Genomic DNA, 24,789 nt, shown 5'->3' with positions numbered 1-24,789 from the left:
AGTCTTGAGGGAGGAAAGAGAGGGCATGCAGTATTGTAAATGTTTTCCATCAATGAAATTCATCGTTAAATTTTGTTTTACCAAAAAAGAAAAATTGTCCATAAAATTTTATTAGAAATTTAATATTTTTCTTATTGTGAAATTTTTAGATTAGAATAAGGCATATGATTGAGACGAAATACTTGAGAAAGGAATTGGCCATTGAAAGACAATTTCAATAGTAACAGACATAAGCAAAATTATGGTGTTATGGATATTATTGTTGAGAGATGACTGCACGTATGAGGTTATAAACAAGTTTGTTCGTAATGGAGAATGTAAAGAAAATTTATATAATGTGCATAAAATTGAAGGATTACAAAGTAAAAGACTCTACACCTTGGCGACTATCATAAATTTCATTTATGAAACCTTTGATTCAATTTTTATTCAATATTATATAACATGCATGAAGTGGTCAAAATATTATATATGAATCTTTATGAGGTGTGTTATTTATTTAATAAAAAAATGCGTGAGACATTAGCTAAACATTTGATAAAAAAAAATCGATGTTTATTTATTTAATTCCAAAGCTTACATTGTAATATTTATTATTTAATTTGCAACTATCGTAACAGTTGTATTTTATATAAATTTAAATATCAAAGTACAGTGATTTATAATTTATTTTTGTATTATTACTATATATGAATTTGCATAGTCTTTTAATTTTGTGAATAAGGTGCATCCTTGAACAAAGATGGCTCCCTCAAGTCAATATTAATATAACAAGGCATATTGAAATAGCAAACTATGCATTCTCTCTCCATAAATAGCCTAAATCTAATATTCTTTCAAATCTTAAACTCACCTCTAATTTTCATTTCTATTTTTATTCATCTTAATTAATTCCCTTTTTCCTTTCCTTATAATCATATTTACTATTTATTTATTTTTCATTCACTCCTTTTTCGTTTTTAAAATTAATTTCAGGTGGATAATCAACTTGCCGTCAAAGTTCTCACAATGCGCTGCGCCGCCGTCTCCAGCGTCCGCACCGTTGAGGAAACCGTCAAGAGCGTCATCGGTCCTGTATACGAAAAGTTCCACCTGGTTCCCGACGAGCTCCTCCGCATTGCCGACCGCTCCGTCTACCCCGTACAGCATCCTCAAGCGCCTGCACGGAGCACGGCCTCCGACATTGCCGCAGCCGTCTACTCCAAGTGCAAACCGGCGGCGAAGGAGGCGTACGATAGGTTTGGTGCCAAGGTGGAGCACTGTGCGGAGACGACAAGGCAGCGGCTGTTCCCTCCGGCGCCGAATACGTCGTGTTGGATGGAGAAGTACAACGAAAAAGTTGTGACGGCGGCGAAGAAGAGTTGTAGGGTTCCGGCATTGGTTCCACCGGAGAGGATAGCGAGGATGCTTGATAAACGAGTACCTCAAAATCCCTTCCATAGTTAATATTATTGCACAATAGGTTTTATTGGTTTTGAATTTTAACAGTTTTGCTATATTTTTATTTTGAAAAGACATTTAAGAAGAAGTTTAATATAAGATACCACAAGAGCCTCTTCAACCATAGGAGAGTTTTGCTTTTGATAGATAAAATCATCACCTTGTTAGAAATGTCATTGTTTTTCATTTTCTTAGTCCCATCACCATTAAGTTCTTGAAAAAGCTAAGGATGATTGATTATAAGTTATATAACCTTCAATTCCGAAAAGGAGAAGGGATAGTATATATATATATATATATATATATATATATATATATATATATATATATATATATATATATATATATTTTGACATGTTTTATATAAATATTCACTAAGCATACATGTTATGATTTAAAAAGAATATATCTTTTATTTTTATTATTTGAATGTTATATTTTATTATTATATTTGTAATACGACTCTCTCTTTAATTTAAATGTTTCTTTTTTTTTTCTCTAAAATGATCTTTGAAATATTAAAAATATATAAATTATTTAAAAAGTATTAAATATCTATCAATTCAATTTATATATTAAAAATGTTCAAAAGTCAATTTAAAATATTTTTTTAATACTTAAAGAATATTTAATATAATTTCTAATACTTTATCAATTAGCCATAAACTTTCTTATCTTTGTAGTTTCTACATGAAATATAATATTTAGGTTTGGTTCGGATGATGAAAGAAAATTGAAAGAATGAGTCTAATTTTTACTTTTTTTTTCTCGTCTATCAAATAATTCACTAAATCCATAGTTTATTCAAATTTAATAGTTTTGCTAGTGTAAAACATGTTCTTTTATAATAGGTGAAACTTAAGCAAAATGAACTAGTATCTCTCTAAACACAATAATAAATAACTTTTTCTGTGAAAATAAATAATTTTAATTCTTTTCGTACTATTTAATCAATAATACCATTCTAAAAGTATAGTTGAATTAATTGAGATTTTAAATTGAATTATTTATCTTGATTATACAAGTTTCTATAAAAATATTTGAAAATATATTTTTTAATATTTGTTGCTACATGAGAACTTTTACAATACTAAATTTGACAATCATTTTTAACTGAAGAAATATAGAAATGCACCCTCAAAACTAGGAAATAGATCAGGACAGGAAGTGACCGAACTACCCTCTTCGTCTTTCCTTGCTCAATTCCTTCTTTGGGGACAACTCAAACAAGGATGATACCGCAGCAATGGGCGTCTCCATGTGGAAACAAATGCACCAATAAATACTCTGCTCTCACCAAAATCCCATGTGATAATCTAACCCTCTTCACCGTTTTTTTTTTTTTTTTTTTAATTTCAGGAATGTTCAATTTCTCATGCAATAGATAGAATGATAGAACCATTATGTTCCAGAATTGTGTAATCTTTAAAATTGCCGATTTCTTGCTGACTTTCAATGTTGTGGGAAAATTATTATATGTTTGAATCATTCATATTATTTTGGTATGTGCTAATTATGAATTAAGGTAACTCAAAAGGAAGCGATTTTGCTGATGCATTGAAGGCTCTTTTAGACCAATTGTGATTGATGATGTCTATTTGAGGTTATGCCCATTTTAATTGATTTTGGGCATACTTCTTTACATTACTTCTTGAACTCAGATCCTACTCGCTGTATTGTAGGGCGAGTATTCTGCAAAAAGGGTTGCAACTCAGATGGAGAGTCATGGGAAGAGTGTGAGATAATTTTGTATCCTCTTTAATAATTTTTTTCTTGCTAATGGAATGCAGACAAAACTTGTTCAATCTAAATCTAAACTTAGTGAAATTCACTTTCTTGTATCTCTGCAACAATACTAGCATACTACTATTCATGGTTTTCTTTTTGTTTGTTAGTCCTTTTGTTTTAGAAAGTCCACAAAAGTTGTTTTTAATTTAATTATTGAGAAAAGGATTTACCTTTAACAACTGGAAAAAGTATTGAAGTCTAGCTGCACTTTTTTGAGCAATAATGAAATTGAACAAAAAGGTTTCTTTTCTTAATGTTACATCACAAAACTGTTAGTTTTGATCACATCTTAAACTAGTAATTTGTAGTAGTTTCTCTAAAAGATGATATTTAAGGGATGTATTAATCATTATTGACAAATTTATTTTATTTACTGTCAGACATTGATTTTGGCTTTCTAATGGGAGAAATAGATGATTATCTCATATTTTAGGAAGAGGATTGCTAGCAATATGATTTATCTCAATTTCATTTCAATCATATATTCTGCAGAAAAGGATGGAATAAGTGTGATTGTAAGAATTGAGCTTGATTATTGACAGATTTTGACTTTGATTAACACGTGATAAGAGTTTTGGTTAACCAGGTTTGGAGGACTGCAATCAACTATGCTACAAGGACCCTGTACTAAAAGACCAGCAATGGAGTGCCTATATTGATCGTTCTCCTGGAGCTGTCAGTTACTCAGAGGTATTTAGTGTGAGAATATATGTTTCCTTTACTTGTCATATTGATTGCAATTTGCAACTTCTTGTTTATTTTAAGTTATTCTTTAATGGTTTCCCTCTTGTAATTTTAACTTAACTTTAAATGTTTTGTCCTTACACCTTAAATGGAAGGTTTCTACATGTAGAAAAAAAGTATTTTGTGATGAAAAGCTACAAGAGTAATGACTTGTGCAAACACAACTATTGAACTATTATTCCCAATGAGTGCAATGCAATTGATTATGCATGCTTCTTCAATTGTTTAAAGAGAACTAGTAAACTAATTGTCCAGCTAGCATTAGTAATCCAGTACTCAGTTCTGAAATAAAGGCAGTGTAGAGAAGGAATGACTGCTTCTGAGCAACTGCAACTTGCTTGTTGTGCCTTTTAATGGTAAAACTACTATCTTTACAAATTAATGACAATTAATTCTTTCCTACAGGAATGTTTTCGTGCTTGTGTATCTGGCTGCAGTTACAAGGTTAGTGTGATTTCAAAAACATAAATTTTGGTTAATTTATCATATCCATTCCAGCTTTCCCCCTCCCTGTATGTACATAAAAGGGTTCTTGGATGAGATTGTATGAAAGAATTACTAGAACCTTCTAAACAAGAACAGGTGGAAATTATACTTTTTCAATATTTGCAGTTTTTCCAAGCATATTTATCTGAAAAAGGAAATAAAAAGAATCACTCAATGATTGACCTTTTAACATCTGTTCAAATAAACTTCGTTATATCAGCTTGAACATATTCTGTCATGTCTTAGTTTGGTTCTCTTGCTCATGATTTTTATCAGAAATTTTAGTCTCAACAAATTTGAAAACCGTCCGTGACTCCTCCTTTTTATAATTTGAAAACTTAAATCAGAAAATGTATTCCAAAATTGATTTATAATTCCATCAAGGTTCTAAGTAGTGGAATTGCATCACAAGATGGAGGTGCATAATTTTGTCTGTAGTGACAGTGGCAAGGGCATGAAGAACATTTCTGTGAAGAAATTCTTCATTTTCCGTGTTTCAACTAAATGAAGTAGTTTTATACATTCCACATCTTACAGTAAATTAAAACTGGACGTGGTATCATCAAATAGAAAACTAAATCTCTCGGCTATATTAATTAGTTTGCATAAGAAATATTTGTCAGTGTTGAATAGCCAATTTATCATAGTGAATCATGTTGTCTATTTTCAACTTTCATTCTGTCTGTGACCATTATGTTCAAAATATCATTGGTAATAATTTAGTTATATACCTTCACGTATTGCAGTTTGATGTTAAACCAGAGGAAGCTGATAAAGTCTCTCCTAACAGACAAACAATGCCTGAGACTGTGGCTGTTCAGAAGCCAAAGCCAGAATTGGTATACCCCATTGATCCACCTGCTGATATACCTGGAACTTCTGCATAGTGACAGACAACATAATTTACCAAAGAGAGAGATACCAGCAACACTCTTCAATACTTTATTTCTAACATAATTTTCTGTTTCTCAGAATTTATCCAAAATCACGCTTTAATTTGTCTTATTTCTAAACCATGAGAGAGACTAGTTAAATAAAATATTAAACTCATAAAAAATTATAATTTTCAAAAGTTTTAGTCAGCAATAAAAAGAGTACTGCTAGCATTTTTCTTCTAAAAATCTAAAATGTATATTCACTCCTCTTTGATGGTTTTATTACAATGTGAATTCCTCCTATGTAAACAAGGACAGTCCTGACATTTATGAGGCTTGGACTAAATTATAAAGACTTCATTATTTATAACCATTTTAAAATGTCAACATAAATTAGATACAAAAATTGGGTTATAATTTTATTATAAATTCAAAGAGATAATATTACATTTTTCTTTAAATTCATTTGAGATCCTTTATTACGGACTAAATATCATAATTTCATATTGCGTGCATTTTATTATTACTAATATATTAAGTAGTTTTAACTAATGTCTTAGCCTTTTATTGCACAAAATAATTATAAATCATAATGCATAAGTATTTTAAACTTTAAATTAAATTATTAATCTTCATAATAAATACATATAAGTTATATTATATATTTAAGGTAAATGATTTAAATTGTGATATAAAAATATTTTAAATTTTTATCTAGAAGTAGTTTTTTCTATAGTTTGAGTTTTGGTTTGTTTCATCTCTTGTTGAAACAGTCTTTTAAGTGGCTTCATTATAACATGTTGATATGTTAAAATGAATTAGAAATAATTTTAAAGTGAATTTGTGAATGACAATTGACCAAATAGATTGTGTTTGTGGAGAAATGGTTCTAGGATGGCAAATAGACTCATATGCGAAGTATTCTTTGATAGAGTATGAGTTTGGATATGGATAATATTCATTTCTTTTTCTAATTGGATCTTTTCCTAATTGATACAAGAACAGTGATGAATATGTACATATTTTATCAATAAATAAGCATTAAAGTTCTTATGATTAAATTTATTGACAATTTTATGATTAAATTTATTGATAAATCTATTGATAACTCAATATTTTGAAAATTCTTTAATAACTTAATTTTTTAAAATTTGTCAATAAATTCAACAATAAAATAGGCATCAAATTTCATATCAAATATGTTATACACTAATTGGATATGGATAAGAAAAAAATATAAGAAAGAGAAAAAAAAAGGTGAAAAAAAAAAGGGGAAAATGTGAAAGAGAAGCTAACAACAAGACAAAACCAGAGAAAGAAAAGAGAAAAAATAGAGAAAGAATAAAATATTTATGATATCAATTGTATCAATAAGAATTTTTACCAATGGATTTTTATGATCCAAAGATCATCCGTAATTTTAATTTACAGCCGACGAATTTGATTTATTTAGTGTTAACCATCAAGTGCAATCTCACATAGTATTGAGGAAAATACAACATAAACTTGATATATAAGGAAACCCACATGACTACCATGGATACCATTATATGTTTTTGTAGTTTTTCATAATGATTTTTCTTTTTTTTCCATAGGCTTGAAAATGACAAGACCAAATTTAATCCAAACTAAAGATCAAGAGTTTATTCTAGCAAAAAGGAGAAAAAAGCCGAAGGAAAATAGTGTGTTCAATCAAATTTGTTAGATGAAAAAGGTTAAGTTATCAAGAGTAGGAAAAAAACTTAGTAGTTTACATAAATTGTTTTGAGGAGGACATATAGGTCAATATCTAGGATACTTCAGTCAATACCACCTAAAGGCCTTAAGACTTAGTCTAAAGACCTTGATTTTGGAAGACTGGTGTAATGGTTGAATGAGGACACCTCATTCAATGCACACTAAAAATTCAGGAATGAAAGCACTTCAACCAATGCACACTGAAGACCTAGGGATGAAGACACCTTAGCTAATGCATACTGAAGATCCATGGATAAATACACCTTGTCTAAGACGTCGATGTAAAGGTATCTGACTAAGTATTCACGAATGCAACATCAACTTAAGGTATAAACCATCTCTATATTAGAATGAGATAAAAAAAATAATGCTTAGAAAATCCTAAAAAAGAGTAAGTTTTTGAATCTTGGGTCCAAGAAAAGCAGGACCCATATAAATAGTCACTATCCGCGAGGTATGTTGTCAACACCCAATTTCGTCCGGGTAAATATAATTTATCAAAAAAATTAAAAAAAAAAACAAAATGAAAAATACTATTTATTTTACTTTTTGCACCCCCAAGTTTTCTTTTAAACACTTAATCCAATAGCTCAAAATAATCTCACTTTTTTTTTTTGCTTCCTCACCACCCATCTTTTCTTATCACACCCCATTCTCCACATCACCATCCACCTCACCCTCCACATCATCTACCTTTTTCATTTACTTTTTCCACATCATTTCCATATTAATTTTATATATAAACTTTTCTAATTATTCCACTTACATTTTTTAATTATATCTTCTCCATCAACATTTTTTATTATCCATTTTTTTCCACCTACTTTCTCCACCAACTTTTTTATATTATTTCTTTCACTTATTTTCCACATTAACTTTTTCTATTCACCTTTTTTTAATTCATCTAAATTTTCCACCAACTTATTATATTATTTTTATTCATCAATTTTCTTCATCCTTAACTCTATAAATACCTACACTTCACACACACATTTTGGTTACATAATATCCATCTTCTTTCTCTCACACACCAAACCTCTTCATCCTAAAACTCTACTTCATTTTTCTCTCACATTTTACTATCTCTCTATACATATAAAATCTCATACCACATTTCTTCTACAAATTCATCTTCTTCACCATCAATCTACCTCTTCTCACAACTTATTACAAGCAAAGTCTTACTTCATCTTTCAAATCTTTAACAAGGTACACATTTTCTTTTCATTCTACTTATATTCATTTTGATCATTTTTTAGTTTATAAATTTATCCTATTTTCTACCTCAATTTTATCCTATGCTTTTTGATATTTTTACGTCATAGATATTTCAACTCACCTCTCTTTCTTAATAAAAAAAATAAAAAATATAAAACTTTAAAAAACATGTAATAATAAATATCGGTATGAGTACTCGTGCGATCGTACGCATCAGCCTAGTACTCGTTACCCAAAATATAAAAAAAACAAAAAAAGCCGTATGAGTGCTCGTGCGATCGTACGCATCAGCCTAGTACTCATTACGCAAAACAATAAAAAATAATAAAAAAGCCGTGTGAGTGCTCGTTCGATCGTACGCATCAGCCTAGTACTCATTACGCAAAACAATAAAAAGAGAAAGCCGTGTGAGTGCTCGTGCGATCGTACGCATCAGCCTAGTACTCATTACGCAAAAAATATAAATATTACAATAAAAATAACAAAAAAATGTAAAATCTTCAAAAACTAAAAACATTCACTTTTTCAAAACAACAAACAATATCGCCTTGCAGAACTACGTGATCCTTGATTCTCCATCAAAAGTGGAGATACGTAGGAGCAAGGCCAGTCCTTGTCAGGTTCACTTCCCAAAAATCCAAAATCATTTCAAAACAATTTTCCAAACAAATTCTCAAACAATTTTCAAGCAAATTTCTCAACAGTTTCTAAAAGAACTACGTAACCCTGATTTCTCATATGAGAATACGTAGGAGCAAGGTCAATCCTTGTCGGGCCCAAAAAACTAAAAAATATTGTTTGTTTCTTTTGAGTTTTATTTTAGGGAAAAGTTAAACATTTTGAAAACCACATCCACATTCGCGCATTTAGTTAAAGGTACTGCCTTAGGGCAGACGTTGTAGGGTGCTAATACCTTCCCTACACGTAACCGACTCCCGAACCAAGAATCTGGTTCTATTTGACTATGCCTTATCATTTTATGGTTTTTCCGTAGTTTTCCAGAATAAACTATGGTGGCGACTCCAAATCTCTTTTTCAAAACATTTTTATTTTTCCTTGGATCGTCGTCCCGTCGCGATTCCGGTTGCGACAGATGGCGACTCCACTGGGGACTATGAAGAGAGTCAGGCCATTTAATTAGATGTGCGAATTCAATGTGGTTTTTCTTTGTGTTTTTCTTCCCTTTCTTTTTCTTTATCTTTGTTGGATATTTTTCATAATTGTATCTGTGTTTGTTGTGATTTTATTGAACCCTAGGGTAGAAAACATGTTATATCTGCTTGGGAATTTTCTGGTTGTTTTGCAGGTGAGGGTTTGGGGTGTACAATTGCATTCTCCCTTCACACACACACAATATGCATATCATGAGTGGGGCCCTATACCCGGGTCTGAGCGCAACTTAGAAATAGAGGGGTTGTGTAGCGGTGTCACTCTGGGATGTACTTCCTGTTTGGCTATCGTGAGAACCCCAGCCAGAGTCTGTTCTCTTCATTTGTGTCTCCACACCTAGTTGATTACTCTGACTGTTGTGGAGAAACAGTGAAAAGAGCCATAGCTCTGGTGGCCTGATTTAAGCATTAGGAAGCTATCCCTGTGAGTGCATATATTTGGCCTTAGAACTTTAGTCATTCAACCTTTGATAGGGCACGAAGGGAGAAATGTGTATTCCTCTAACCCTCACACTGTTCATTCTATTTCAAAAAAAAAAAAAATAAATAAATAATAATGTCTTTGCATTCTCATGTTGTGCATGCGTTTTTGTTAATCATTTTATTTTACCTCACTTTACCATGCATCATTCGGTAACATGCTAATTTTAGGGGAAATCATCCAGTATTCACTTAGATGGAAGTCGATATAAGATCTGGTGCTACACAACATACTGAGTCCCTCATGTTAAGAAATAAATCTCACCTGAAGACTCACGGTGGAAACTTGACAAGTCTGATAAAGTTGGGCAGAAGGCTAAAAACCATAAAGAGACAAACCTTTAAGAAGAGATATGGTAACCTGTTGAGTCTAATGGAGGTGGAAGTGTCGTCGCCTGCTATCACAGCCTTCGCACAGTATTATGATTCCCCGCTAAGATGCTTCACCTTTCAAGATTTTCAGCTAGCACCAACTATAGAAGAGTTTGAGCATATTCTGGAAATGCCACTAGAGGGTACTACTCCTTATCAGCACTTGGAGCATCATGCCTCTATCCCTACCCTTGCCACCATAATAAAAATACATCCCAAAGAACTTGAAGACAGGTTGGTAACAAGGAATCAAGTACATGGACTGACACAAGGATTTTTGGAGCAGCACTTGCATTATCTAGCAGAAGGGGAAGATTGGGAGACTTTCATGGATGTGTTAGCTCTTGCCGTGTATGGCATCGTGTTGTTTCCTAAAGTAGAGGGCTTTGTGGATTATACCGCAATTGATGTTTTCGTGGCAAAAAAAACGAGATCTGAGAATCCCGTAACAGCGGTCCTTGCGGATGTTTATGGGACCATGAGTTTTTGCCACGAGAGAAAAGGGAAGAAAATACTTTGTTGTCTATCGGCGTTGTATGTGTGGATGACTGCGCGTCTATGTAAGGGGTCGGGTGATATCAGATGTCCGTCGGAAGATCCTTCGCACCAGGGGCTCAAAGACAAAGGAGGGAATGAGTGGGCCCAATTCTTTGCCAGTTTGAATGGAGGAAAAGTAAGATGGCGTCTCCCTTGGCTTGAGACTAAGCCCTATATCCATTATTGTGGCCCATTTTCCAATGTACCCCTCATAGGTACTCGTTATTGCATAAATTATAACCCTATCTTGGTTCAAAGGCAATTCGGACGTCCCATGAAAGGGGCACCCTCGCCGGAATACCTTACAACGTTGTTCATCTATTATGAGGATGGGCACTTCACTGAAATATTGAGGAAAGTCAGAAGTGCTTGGGAAAATGTTATGCGAGCAGAAAAGGATTTAAGATTGGGGGTGATGGACGACAAAATTAATTATCACACCTGGATCTGGGAAAGGGTAAAGGAAGTCAAATTGCCTTTCAAACCGATCGTTCATCAGCTAGCTAACGAGGGGCCATCCCAAGAACTAGAAAGCGATGAGGTGAAGCAATTGAAGATAGAGATGAAAAAACTGAGGGAGCAGAATGATAGGTTGGGAAAAGAATTGCAGACTGCGCGCAACGATTTGGTTGATATGAGGAATGATAAAGAAGAAAAAGCACAGGCCTATGAAGAAATTGTCAAAAGTCAGAAGGCTGAAAGAGTTTATACATTCCGATTGAAACAAGACCTCTTAACCGCAAGCAAAGAGCTGGCCATGAGAGTAAAGGAGAAGAACGCAGCATTAGAAGAGGCAAAACAATGGAGGCTCCTCTACGAAGAGGCTAAAAGAGATAAGCGAGAGGCTCTGAAGAGACTAAGAGAAGCGCAGGTTCAAGTAGAAAAGGCGGGGCACGAGATGAAGGAAATGGCCTTATCCTTTGAGACAGGTATGAACCGAGAGCGCTGGAAGCTAGCAGAGGCAGAAGAAAAGCATTGCTCTATGATAAAACAAATGGAGGAGTACATTGCAGAGCAAGAGGAACGGTGGAGGTCAATGGAGTTTGGAGAGAGGCATCATGCCTTGGTAAAAGAAATGAAAGACCACATCGCGATGCAAGAAGAGGCTGTGAAGTATTGGAAGGGAAGTTTCTCCCAATTGGCTATGTTGGCAAACGGAGCAATTGAAGACATTCCTAGGTTGATGTTGGACGCCGAAGCCACGACCCACTTTTGTAACCCGCCTCCCGAGATAATGCTTTTTATTAACCATTGTAAATGGCTAGTAGGCGAAATGAAGGCCTTCATTGCTCGGGTTAGGAAGTGATTCATGTCTCTATATGAAAGACTTAAGATGTTTTGTATGGTATCAACTTGTATCGATTTCCATCATTAACATTGTAGTGATTTTATGATTTCCACCTATCATTTAGCATGCATCACATTTTTCCTTGTTCTTTCTCTCTCCCTTTTTCTTTCTTTTTTTTGTCTGGCGCATTTCATCTAATTTAAATTAATAATAAAACAGTAAAAAAAAAACGGCCAACTTTCCACGACATCCCTACAGGACTCGAGCCAATTCAAGGATCATGGAAAGCTGGGAAGAGTCACAAGAATCCATCAAAGCTGAAATGAGTCAGTTGAAAGACCAGGTTGGCCAAATCTTGGTTGCCCTTGAATCCCTGAAGGCTACTGGAGAGTCTTCATCTACACTGGTTGGTGGGAATGCCCATTTTTATCCCCCGTTTTTCAATGCTACGAGCCAATCAATTCCTTTCCCGTTGTATGGGTTACCCTCGGGATATACTCCTCCCATAGGAGAATATTTGGAAGGAGGGCATGTGTCGTTTCCCATTCCCACAGCTATTGATATCCCACCAGTCACCACTCATGGACCTACCTCTGTGTCAGCTCCCTTGATAAGTACTCAAACGAATGAAGCAATCACAGTTGAAGGAACACGAGTGACTACAATACCGCATATGATTGTTAACCACGATTCTTCAGCAAGAGCCGCATCACAAACCGCGGCGCGTGCAGGAACCGACATCAGTAACGGTGCTAAAAACAGACTGAAGATTTTGGAGGAAAAAATGAGGGCTATTGAAGGGATGAAAAATTATGGGTTCGGAAATGTTGCAAGACTAAGCTTGGTTCCCGGAGTAAAAATACCGTATAAGTTCAAGGCGCCAGAATTCGAAAAGTACAAGGGTGATACATGCCCTAAAATCCATCTGGCCATGTATTGCAGAAAAATGGCTGCGTACGCATATGACGACCAGTTACTCATCCATGTTTTTCAAGACAGTCTGGTTGGGGTAGCATTAAACTGGTATACCCAATTGGAGCCCTCTCGAATCCATTGTTGGGCAGATCTAGCCGACGCCTTTATAAAACGGTATATATACAACACGCATGTAGCACCGGACCGTCTGCAATTACAGAATATGGGAAAGAAAGACAATGAGACCTTCAAGGAATATGCCCAACGTTGGAGAGAATTGGCCACACAAGTGGATCCGCCTTTGTTTGAAAAAGAAATGGTGGCAATGTTTGTAAATACGCTTCAGCCGCCATTTTATGAATATATGGTAGGGAATGTGTCCGCCAATTTCGCTGACGTCGTCATAATCGGCGAAAGGATAGAAATTGGGGTGAAGAATGGGAAGATTGCAGGCGGTCCATCTACGACAGAGAACTCTAAAAAGAAGCCTTCTTTCAATCCAGGAAAGAAAAAAGAGGGAGACGTGCATGCAACATTGGCAATGCCTGTATGGAGAGGTCAGGCTCCTATTCACAATTATAGACCATACCTGGGCCAACCTCCATATTCAGCCAATGCGGCTTTTGCTCATCCAATCAGGCCTCAACAACAACAAGGATTCTACCAATCACAACCTGTCACAAGCAATGCTTGGAGGACTGGGCCAAGTGCAAATCCAAATCCGAATGCAGGTCAAGGCGGTTATCCGGGAAGAACCCAGGAAAGAAACTTTGTCCACTTCACCCCCATCCCCATGACTTACACTGAATTATTACCTCACCTCGTCAAAAGGGGTCTGGTTGCTATATGTCCAATGATACCCTTGCAGCCTCCATACCCTAGGGGTTATGATGCAGATGCCAAGTGTAGTTATCACGGGGAAGGCGTGGGTCACTCAACTGAAAGGTGTATGGCTTTCAAACATAAAGTGCAGGCCCTGATTAACGCTGGGTGGCTAAAATTTCAAGAAGATAAACCTAGCATTGATACTAATCCGTTATCCGGACATGGTAATGCCTCGACAAATGCCATTGAGGTTAAGAAGCATGAACTGATAAGGGATGCAAGTAAGATCCGAAGTTCCAGAAGGTTTATTTTCAAGGAATTATTAAAGTTGGGATTTTTAAACGGGGATTATGATTTGGAAAGAGCATGTGGACTCCATCCATGCACGGAACACTCTATCGAGGAATGCGTTGAATTCGAAAAGTTTCTACAAGATCTGCTTGATAGGAATTTGATGCAAGTGTGCTATGAAGACAAGTATGAGGAGGTGTTTGCACAAACTGGTATGGAGACAGATGTAACTTTGCCAGAGCCGTTGATAATCCGTTTCACTAGAACCACCCCTACACCAGTAATTCAAGGAAGATCGCCTGTTGTCATCCATACACCAGTTCCTTTTCCTTACAAAAGCGAGAAAGCTGTCCCTTGGAGGTATGGGACACATGTAGTCGACGAAGGACAATGCATTGAAAGCCAATACTCTAGCCAGGATCTAGCTGTTGAAAATATATCAGGCATCGGCGGAATGACAAGGAGTGGTCGAATCTTCACGCCACCAAACTTGACGGGAAGAGGAGCTAGCAATAATGAAACACCAATGGACGCAAATACTAAGGAGCATTTAAAGGGGAAAGGGGTGCAAGTAGAGGAGACCTCTGACAAGGCAGACAAGAAAGAAATCTCTGAGGAAGAGGCCTGCGAATTTTTAAAATTCATTCAACAGAGTGAATATAAGGTGGTGGAGCAGTTAAATCGCATGCCTGCTCGGATTTCCTTGTTAGAATTGCTTATGCATTCTACCTCTCACAGAAAGTTGTTGATGAAGGTACTCAGTGAGGCTCATGTCGAGCATGGTATTTCGTTGAACAAGTTTGAGGGTATCGTTGGCAACATCATCTCTAATAATTACCTCACCTTTACTGACGAGGAGATACCCACTGAGGGGAGAGGTCATAACAAGGCTCTTCATGTCTCCGTGAAATGTTTAGATCACGTTATAGCACGTGTCTTGGTAGACAATGGTTCCTCTCTGAATGTCATGCCAAAATCAACATTGGAGAAGCTACCATGTGATGGAATGCATATGAAACCAAGCTCTATGATTGTGAGGGCATTTGACGGCAGTAAAAGGGTAGTGATGGGAGAAATTGAATTGCCCGTTCAAGTCGGTCCTTGTGTCTTTCAAGTAACCTTTCAAGTTATGGATATCCTCCCGGCTTATAGTTGTTTGTTGGGTCGCCCGTGGATCCATTCCGCAGGAGTTGTGCCTTCCACACTACACCAAAAGCTGAAATATGTTATGGGAGATAAGCTGGTGATAATATCAGGAGAGGAGGACCTCCTTGTGAGCGGACCATCGTCCACGCGATATATTGAGGCAGCCGAGGAAGCTCTGGAAACAGCTTTTCAATCATTAGAAATTGTGGGAAACACCTATGTTGAGCCATTTCCTATGAACCCACATTTATCATGCACCTCTATCATGGTGGCCAAGGTCATGCTGAAAGAAGGTTATAAGTACGGGAATGGTTTAGGCAAGTATGGACAAGGACGTACATTCCCATTGGAGATGATTGGGAACAAAAACAGATATGGCCTGGGGTATAGACCCAACAAGGAAGATAACAAGAGGTTGATTGAGGAAAGGAAGGAACGCAGTCTGGCTCGAATGGGGAAATGGGAACCAAGGGCAAAGAAAATCCACATTTGTGGTATCAAAGAGAGTTTTCGCAGTGTTGGATGGGTGAACACTAGTCATATAGCGGTGGTGGAAGAGGAAGCAAGATCTGAAAGCTCAAACTTCGTGTGGGTTTGCTCCCCAGGTGCACGGCTCAACAATTGGAGGACTCTGGATTTACCCGTGATGTCTAAATCAATTGAAATGTAATATATTAATTAACCCTATTCGCTTCACCCGAGCTTTGGGATTCATGGCTCATGGGTTGATGCTTTTATTTTGCTTTCAGTGTGATATTTGAATCGTGTTTGTTCTCATTTCTATCATCATTTATCTTTTTTCATCGTTTTTCCTGTTTATTTATTCCTTTCGCAAAATTAAATAATGCAGATATGACAATGAATGTTTTGAAAATAAAAATGTCAATATCCCTAAGTGGGAGCACCCTGTCATTAATGCGGAAGATGATCCGGAAGATGACCCGGAACCCTCTCCAGAGCTCTTGAGATTAGTGGAACAAGAGTCTAAAGAGATAAAACCCCATCAGGAGGATGTTGAAATACTCAACTTGGGAGAGGAAGGAGAGATAAAGGAAGTAAAAATCGGTACTAGCATGAAAAAGGAAGTGAGGGAAGGGCTGCGAGCCCTACTGAAGGAGTTTAAGGATGTTTTCGCTTGGTCTTACAAAGACATGCCAGGGTTGGATACCGATATTGTGCAACACAAACTCCCACTTAAGCAGGAATGCCTTCCAGTCAAGCAAAGACTAAGAAGAATGAAACCAGAAATGTCATTGAAAATTAAGGAAGAGGTACAGAAGCAATTCGACGCAGGATTTCTGGCTGTGGCGAAGTACCCACAATGGGTGGCAAATATTGTACCAGTGCCTAAGAAAGATGGGAAGGTTCGAATGTGTGTCGACTATCGTGATTTGAATCGTGCAAGTCCGAAGGATAACTTCCCGTTACCACACATCGACACTTTAGTTGACAATACAGCCAAGTACTCGCTATTTTCGTTCATGGATGGTTTCTCGGGGTATAATCAGATTAAGATGGCGCCTGAGGACATGGAAAAGACGACCTTCATTACGTTGTGGGGGACCTTTTGTTATAAGGTAATGTCTTTCGGGCTCAAGAATGCCGGGGCAACATATCAAAGGGCGATGGTGACACTTTTTCATGATATGATGCACAAGGAGATCGAGGTTTATGTGGATGACATGATTGCAAAGTCTGAATTGGAAGAAGAACATGTCCTCAACTTGAAGAAATTATTTGAAAGATTGAGAAAGTATAAACTCAGGTTAAACCCTGCCAAATGCACATTTGGAGTGAAATCCGGGAAGTTGTTGGGCTTCGTGGTTAGCCAAAAAGGGATAGAAGTGGATCCTGACAAAGTGCGAGCGATATCAGAAATGCCTGCGCCTAGCACGGAGAAGGAGGTTCGCGGTTTTCTGGGTAGATTGAACTACATTGCTAGATTCATCTCCCAATTAACCGCTACCTGCGAACCAATGTTCAAGTTGCTACGAAAGAATCAGGTTATGGTTTGGAACGAGGATTGTCAAGCCGCTTTTGAAAAAATCAAACAATACCTGCAAGACCCACCTATATTACGTCCACCCGAGCCAGGAAGACCACTCATTTTGTACTTAACTGTATTGGAAAGGTCAATGGGTTGTGTATTGGGTCAACATGATGAAGCTGGAAAAAGAGAGCATGCAATATATTACTTGAGCAAGAAATTCACAGACTACGAACAACGATATTCATCGTTAGAGCGAACTTGTTGTGCATTGGCATGGGCTGCTCATCGCCTAAGGCAATACATGTTGAGTCACTCTACATTTTTGATATCCAAGATGGATCCTATCAAGTTTATTTTTGAAAAGCCCGCTCTCACTGGAAGGATAGCTCGGTGGCAGGTGCTATTGTCAGAATATGACATCGTATATGTTACTCGAAAATCCGTCAAGGGTAGTGCTCTAGCAGAATACTTAGCTCATCAACCCATCAACGATTATCAGCCAATGCAACCTGAATTTCCCGATGAGGGTATCATGACTCTATTCGAAGAAGGCAGGAAAGACCGAGACGAAGAAACATGGATATTACTATTTGATGGAGCATCGAATATGATGGGGCATGGCATAGGGGCAATACTTATCTCTCCAGGGCAACAGTACATGCCCATGACATCAAGGTTGTGTTTTAATTGCACGAATAACATTGCAGAATATGAGGCCTGCGCTATGGGTATTCGGGCGGCAATAGGGTTCAAAGTGAAAATTCTGGAAGTATATGGAGATTCAGCTTTAGTCATCAACCAGTTGAAGGGAGAGTGGGAAACAAGAGACGCAAAATTAATCCCTTACCAGGCATACATCAAAGGATTAATGGAGTGTTTCGACATCATCACATTTGACCACATACCACGGGAAGATAACCAATTAGCAGACGCGTTGGCTACTTTGTCATCCATGTTTGAGATTGACCCAAATACAGAATTACCAGTGATTGAAATGAAGAGCCATGCGGAGCCAGCATATTGCCAGTTCATCAAGGAGGAGGTGGATGGTAAACCCTGGTACTTTGATATCAAGCACTATCTTAAGACCCGAGAATATCCTGAAAAAGCATCTGAAAATGATAAAAGGTCGTTACGAAGGTTGGCTGGTAGCTTTATTTTAAGTGGGGACATTTTATACAAGAGAAATCATGACATGATTCTCCTCAGATGTGTAGATACAAAAGAGGCCGAATTGATATTGAAAGAAGTACACGAAGGTACATTCGGCACCCACATGAATGGGCACTCAATGGCTAGGAAGATCTTGAGAGCTGGTTACTTCTGGTTAACCATGGAAAATGATTGTTGTACACACGTGAGGAGGTGCGAGAAATGTCAGATGCATGCAGACAATATCAATGTATCACCCACGACTTTGAATGTGCTGTCTGCACCATGGCCGTTTTCAATGTGGGGGATAGATGTTATTGGAGCTATAGAGCCAAAAGCGTCAAATGGACACCGCTTCATACTGGTCGCAATAGATTACTTTACCAAGTGGGTTGAAGCCGTTTCTTATGCCAACGTAACTAGAAAGGTGGTGACCAGATTCATAAAAAAGGAGTTGATCTGCAAATATGGGCTGCCTAATAAGATCATCACTGATAATGCTACCAACCTGAACAACCGGATGATGGCAGAATTATGTGAGGAGTTCAAAATTCATCATCTTAATTCTTCTCCTTACCGTCCAAAAATGAATGGGGCAGTAGAAGCTGCTAATAAGAATATCAAGAAGATCGTGCAAAAGATGGTGGTCACCTATAAGGATTGGCATGAAATGCTTCCCTTTGCTTTACATGGATATCGTACTTCAGTACGAACGTCCACTGGTGCAACACCTTTCTCGCTGGTGTATGGGATGGAAGCAGTGCTTCCATTTGAGGTGGAAATCCCATCTCTACGAATTTTATTGGAAACCCAATTGGAGGAAGCTGAGTGGGTTCAAGCTCGGTTTGACCAGCTCAATCTCATCGAAGAGAAGAGACTGACAGCGGTGTGCCACGGGCAATTGTATCAAAGAAGAATGAAAAAGGCTTTCGACAAAAAAGTACACCCAAGGGATTTCCATGAAGGCGAACTGGTGTTAAAGAAGATATTGCCCATACAAAGGGATTTCAGAGGCAAATGGACCCCAAATTATGAAGGGCCATTCGTAGTAAAAAGGGCATTCTCTGGAGGGGCACTAATTCTCACAAGGATGGACGGAGAGGAGTTACCTTTACCGGTCAATTCTGATGCGGTAAAAAAGTTTTACGCATGATGATTCCGAGATAGGGGATGCTACTAAGGGATTTTAACACTGTTTTGTGAAAATTTTGTTGTATTCTGTGTTACTTCTTTCAATAAATGCCTGTGATTTCATTCATTATCCGACTTTTTCGTCTTTTGCTTTTCGACACGATTCATATCATACTGAGTTTTAAAGTAAAATAAAGAAAGTAATAATAGTTAAAGCATCACGGGTATATTCCATTGAGCACAAACTCGGACCTCAAGGATGTCGTGGAAGAAAACAAATAAAAAAAAATAATAAATAAATAAATAAATAAAAAGAAGTTTGTCGAAAATTCAAATTGTGAAAATTTGTTTACGAGTTCATTGTTCCTCTCTTCCCATTTCTGCATTGTCTCATATGCATAATGATTTCAAAATTTTGTTTTTCATGCTCATGGCGTTCGCTTTGGATTTCATTTCATTCGAAGTCATTTTTCCGTATTATCTTTGTAAGTAATTTTATTTTCTGTTGGACCCGATTTTCCATTATTTCGTTTAGATTAGAAATCTTGTTTTGACCAAATAAAAAGAAAAAAAAAAGCATAAAAATCCATTTCATTTCACCATCAAGATTGATTTTACAGTAAGGTCGGAGAGTTGATTTTTGAACAAGGATATCTTAACATTTGATAAATAAAAGAAAATGCAAAAATGATAAAAAAGAGCAGATATAACAAAAGGTGCAAAGTTACAAATTCGGAAATAAAAAGCAAAATAAGGCAAGAAAAGCAAATAAAACAAAAGCAAATAAACAATGTTCAGAGTTCGATCACGGGTGATCGTTAAGTTACAGACCATAATAACTAATAATAATAAAAAATTTCAGCGAAAAAATTCCCGAGCTGGTTGCGGTGGTCTGAGGGAGAGCTCCGTCGAGGGAGCTCTGGTCCGGAATGTGAGAAGCATGGGTGGAGCGATTTGTCGTCCGTCCCTGTCGTCGTCAATGATGATCGGAACGGGGAACAAGTCCAGCAGCCTCGGCGCCCTCATGATCACCCAGTCGTATTCTTTCCAAAAAAAAAATAAAAGAAAATTTGTGTCAATAATAAGATGAGGAGAATATTTTCAAAAAAAAAAAGGAGATGGAGGTGATTAGGATACTTACCATACATATATAGCGGCAGTTGTGAAAAGTGAGTGCCAGTGGGGTCTATCTCCGCTTGCCAGCGCCGGACCCGATTGCCATGGTTGTTGAACCAGCAGTGCACGTTATATTCACTGGCTTCTCCGAAAGCCCTTAGTCGAGATGCAATCTCGACGACTTGGGCTCTGCTGGGATGTGTGACCCCGTAATTATAGATGTTGGTCATCATCTTGATCTGATCGTCAGTAGGACGCCACCGCGGACTGGTGTACCTCTCTATTTCCATCTCACTCATACTTCCTCTTGAAGTATTCTAAAGCGTAAAAAAAAAAATATAAAATAAAAAGAACAAAAACAAAACAAAACAAACCATAAATAACAAAAATATTATGTTCATAGTCTAATGTCTTCTTCCATTGTGTTTCTTTTAAGCTAATTTTGTTCTTTGTATTGGGTCTTTCGAGTCTTATTTTCCAATTTGTGATCTGTTTCATGGTCCTTGCAAGAGGGTCCTAAACGGATCTATGTCCTTTTGTCTTTGTCCATATTGTCCATGTTCGGTTCATAAAAATAATTTTCTTTTTTTTAAGTTTTCTGTTTTTATGGGGTACGTGGCGTTGTTCTACCCGATTGTCTCTGCCATACCTTCAAACGAAGGGAGATAAACGTCTGGTTTCCAGCCTATATACCCCTTAAGTTTAAGACAGTTGTGTTTTTAAGTGTTTTAAGTTTTTAAAATTAAAAAAAAAGATGAAGAAAGAAGACTTAGAAAGAAATGCAGAGAAAGGCGAGATTGAAATAAAAGCAGATAAAACATAAAGGGGAGAGGGGAAGGAAAGCAAAAATGGAAAGCGAAAGCATAAAAGAAAAGCAGAAACAGAAAGCCAAAGAGTAAAAGGAAAAGCAAGAACAGAAAGCATAAAGGAAGGTGGAAGAAAACAACAGAGAAAATGTAAAGAAAAAAGCAGGGAAAGGCGAGCAGGAAAGAAAGAGAGACAAGAAGGGCAAGAAAAGGGAAAGTGAGAAAGCATAAAGAGATCGGAAGAGCAGAAAACTTAAGAGAAGAAAAGCACGAATGAAGAGAGATTTAGAGTTCAGATGACTTACCTGGAAGGAGAAGGGCTTGCAGAAGCTTGTCGGAGGACTCAGACGCCTTCGAAGGCACGCGGGGACAGAGGCTCCTAGCAGATCCAGACGCTCAAAGAGGAAGAGAGAAAGAGAGGGATAGACAGAGAGTAAAATCAGAAAATGTCGCTCGACCCCGAAGGGATACCCGTTTTATAGCTGAGCAAATCCACTGTGGCTACAGTTCCGGTCGCTGCAACCGTCTGGTGTCGGTCTGATTTCTTTCTGAGTTTTAAAAAAAAATAAAAATTAAAAATCTGAAAACGGGTAGGGTTTTGTTGGGTCGATCCGGCCCAATACTAGACTTCTTGGATGATCCGTTTTTTTTTAAAAAAATAATAATAAAACAAAATATAAAAAAAAAATTTTGATAAATAGAAATTTTTCCAAAAAAAATAATAATTGGAGTGTTGTAAATTTGAAGTGTTCAAAATTGTTTTTCATTTGCTTGATAAAGGACATTTTTCAGGTTCTTTGGGCCTCATTACCATGTTAGCCTTCTTTGAACCCATTTCTTCTGAAATATAAATTTGAGTGAAGAATTATTTTGGCATGTTTGTAATTTTACATCACACCATTTTATTTGATTTTTATTCCTTCTTCTTCTACATTTTGAATAAATCTAAGAACAAAAATATTGAAAAAAAAGAACAGTGCTCGAGCCCATTAGGCCCAATGGCCTTCGTGGTTTTCTCTCGAGTATACGTCTTTTGAAAATATGTCAAAAGTATTTTGTTTTCACATTTTTGCTGTTGAATGATGTTTTGTGCATTTGTTCAAATTGTCTTGTGTGATTTTCTTTGAATTCGTAACAAAAAATCTCAGAATGAAAGATGAACAGTTTTTGAGCCCATTAGGCCCTTTGTCATATGTGGTTTCTCCTGAACCGGTCCATCTGAATTTCTGAAAAAAATAAAAAATGCATGTTTGTGTAGATTTTGCGTTTTCATTTCATAATTTCCCTTTTCATTTGTGTGAACAAGTATTTGTGCAAAAAAAAAAATAATAAAAGAATTCAGACCCTTGTCTGAAGATTTTGTCATGATTGTAAAAAGAATAGTATTGGGCCCATTGAGTCTAGTAGTGTTGCAAAATTTTCTTTAGTTCAATCTTGTGAAATCCTCTCAAAAAAAAAATAATGAAAAAATGAATTTCTTTTAGCTTGTTCCATAAACTTTGAAAAAAAAATGTTTTCTTTGTCATCTTCTTGTGACAAGTTCACATGGCTCAGGTCATCTGATCCATTGGGTCAATGTGCCTGGTAAGTCCAACTTCCTTCTATGTTACTTCTCCTCAGGTCCGATCCGATCTGGATTTTCCCGTGTCGGAAAGTAAAAAACAAAAAACAAAAACAAAAAAAAATTGAATCAAAATATTTTTTTTTTTGAAAATGTTCAAACTTTTTTAGCCCAACTCGGCCCATTACATGCATATTTCTCATTAAATTCTATTTCTAAAAGATAAAAAAAAAATTCTAATATGTTTAATATTTTTCACATTGTGTAAATAAATAAAAAATGATTGAAAAAAAAAACATTTTTATTTTTCAAACGTTTTTCTAAATCAAGTTTTCTCATATCAATTTTTGCATTGCTCACCAAGCCTAGTTTCTGCACTGGTTTCCAAGCCCTTGTTTCCATTTTAGCTCTCAAATCCTATTTCCCATACTGGTCTGCAAAGCTCAGTTTCCATACTGACCCGCAAGGCCCAGTTTCCACATTGGCCAAAAAAAAAATCTCAGATGCCAAAAAAAAAAATCTCTCAATTTCTACATTAGCCCAGCAAGCCCGTTTCCCATACTGGCTTGCAAAGCTCAGTTTCCATACTGACCCGCAAGTCCCAGATTCCACAAAGGCCAAAAAAAATCTCAATTTCCACAACAGCTCATAAATCACATTTCCCCAATGGCCAAGAAAGCTCATTTCCCATACTGGTCTGCAAAGCTCAGTTTCCATACTGACCCGCAAGGCCCAGTTTCCACATTGGCCAAAAAAAAAATCTCAGATGCCACAAAAAAAATCAAGTCACATATTCTTAAAAGATATCTGTGTGTGCATTGCTTGAAAACATCATCTTTCAACCCTCGCTATACTAAGAGATTGACCCAATCATGTTCTTGAGCCCAAATAATAAACACCAAGTTTTACACTGGGGCAGATTTTCCGTTACCTACACTGGCTTTCATTTGGGAGATCCCTGATTCCATTGGGACAAAAAAAAAACAAAAAAAAAAAAATTGACTCTTGTTGAGATCATTTAATCTTGTCTCCTAATTAATCTTGTGAAAATAAAGCAATCAAAATTTGAAATGACGTGTGGCCATCTTTCTTCATCCAAAAAAAATATATCCATTGATACCAACTTTGAGCCAATAAGAAATTTCTTTTCAAATTTTTACCCAAACAAGGGTTACCATCACAGTAGAAGTCGACTCAAATTGCAGGAAGAACACACTTAGTGATCAAATGAAGAGAATTTCTCAAAAGTGAAGCAAAAATACAAAGAATCACAAAGTGATGGCATGCAAAGAATGAAATTTGAGAAAGGACAAAAAGTCAAAACAGTTTTGACAAATAGCTGATACAAAGTGTAGATGGCAACTCTTGTTTTTCAAAAAAAATATACCCGCAAACATTTATTTGGGCCTTTATGTCCTTTCTTTCAACACCCTTTAGCCCAAGCCACATTACAAGCCCAATAAAAGTCCACACAGATTGAATAATGGTTGCTTAAATTTTCATAAAGTTTAATTTTCGAGACAAGTCAAAATGACTAACAATGCAGTTGTAAAAAAATGAGTGATGAAAAATAAATGTCCTCGGATGAATGGAACTCCCTTTTGATTAAGATTTTACAAAGGAAAATCAAACCATTTGGGGCAATCTTTTCAAGCCAATCCTTTCCATGTCCATCACAAATTCCTGAACACATTCAAATCCCATTCAAACTCTTCCCCCCGA

General features: G+C 36.6%; 3 protein-coding genes across 4 annotated transcripts; all 3 read left to right on the top strand.

Annotated features, from left to right (window-relative positions):
• Positions 1-725: 725 nt before the first annotated feature.
• On the top strand, positions 726-1,579 carry LOC108326240 (stress-related protein). Its single transcript, XM_017559623.2, has one exon. It carries the CDS (start codon positions 1,009-1,011, stop codon positions 1,444-1,446), a length of 438 nt encoding a protein of 145 aa, XP_017415112.1. The 5' UTR covers positions 726-1,008; the 3' UTR covers positions 1,447-1,579.
• A 991-nt stretch (positions 1,580-2,570) lies between these two features.
• LOC108339479 (uncharacterized) lies at positions 2,571-5,562 on the top strand. Of its 2 annotated transcripts, XM_017576610.2 has the most exons (5): positions 2,571-2,748; positions 3,123-3,176; positions 3,815-3,918; positions 4,378-4,416; positions 5,205-5,562. In XM_017576610.2, the coding sequence occupies exons 1-5, from the start codon at positions 2,673-2,675 to the stop codon at positions 5,343-5,345; spliced, it is 414 nt and encodes a 137-aa protein (XP_017432099.1). In that variant the 5' UTR covers positions 2,571-2,672; the 3' UTR covers positions 5,346-5,562. The 2 variants fall into 2 exon arrangements, with proteins under 2 accessions (XP_017432099.1, XP_017432105.1); XM_017576616.2 differs by lacking the exon at positions 3,123-3,176.
• Positions 5,563-12,414: 6,852 nt separating this feature from the next.
• Positions 12,415-19,606, top strand: LOC108326249 (uncharacterized). The gene is made up of 2 exons (XM_052872509.1): positions 12,415-15,977; positions 16,162-19,606. Exons 1-2 carry the CDS (start codon positions 12,415-12,417, stop codon positions 19,604-19,606), a joined length of 7,008 nt encoding a protein of 2,335 aa, XP_052728469.1.
• The last annotated feature ends 5,183 nt before the right edge of the window (positions 19,607-24,789 follow it).

Source organism: Vigna angularis, chromosome 1 (genome assembly GCF_016808095.1).
Source record: "Vigna angularis cultivar LongXiaoDou No.4 chromosome 1, ASM1680809v1, whole genome shotgun sequence".
Taxonomy (NCBI): Eukaryota; Viridiplantae; Streptophyta; class Magnoliopsida; order Fabales; family Fabaceae; genus Vigna; species Vigna angularis.
This window is presented reverse-complemented; position numbering and strand designations above follow the sequence as displayed.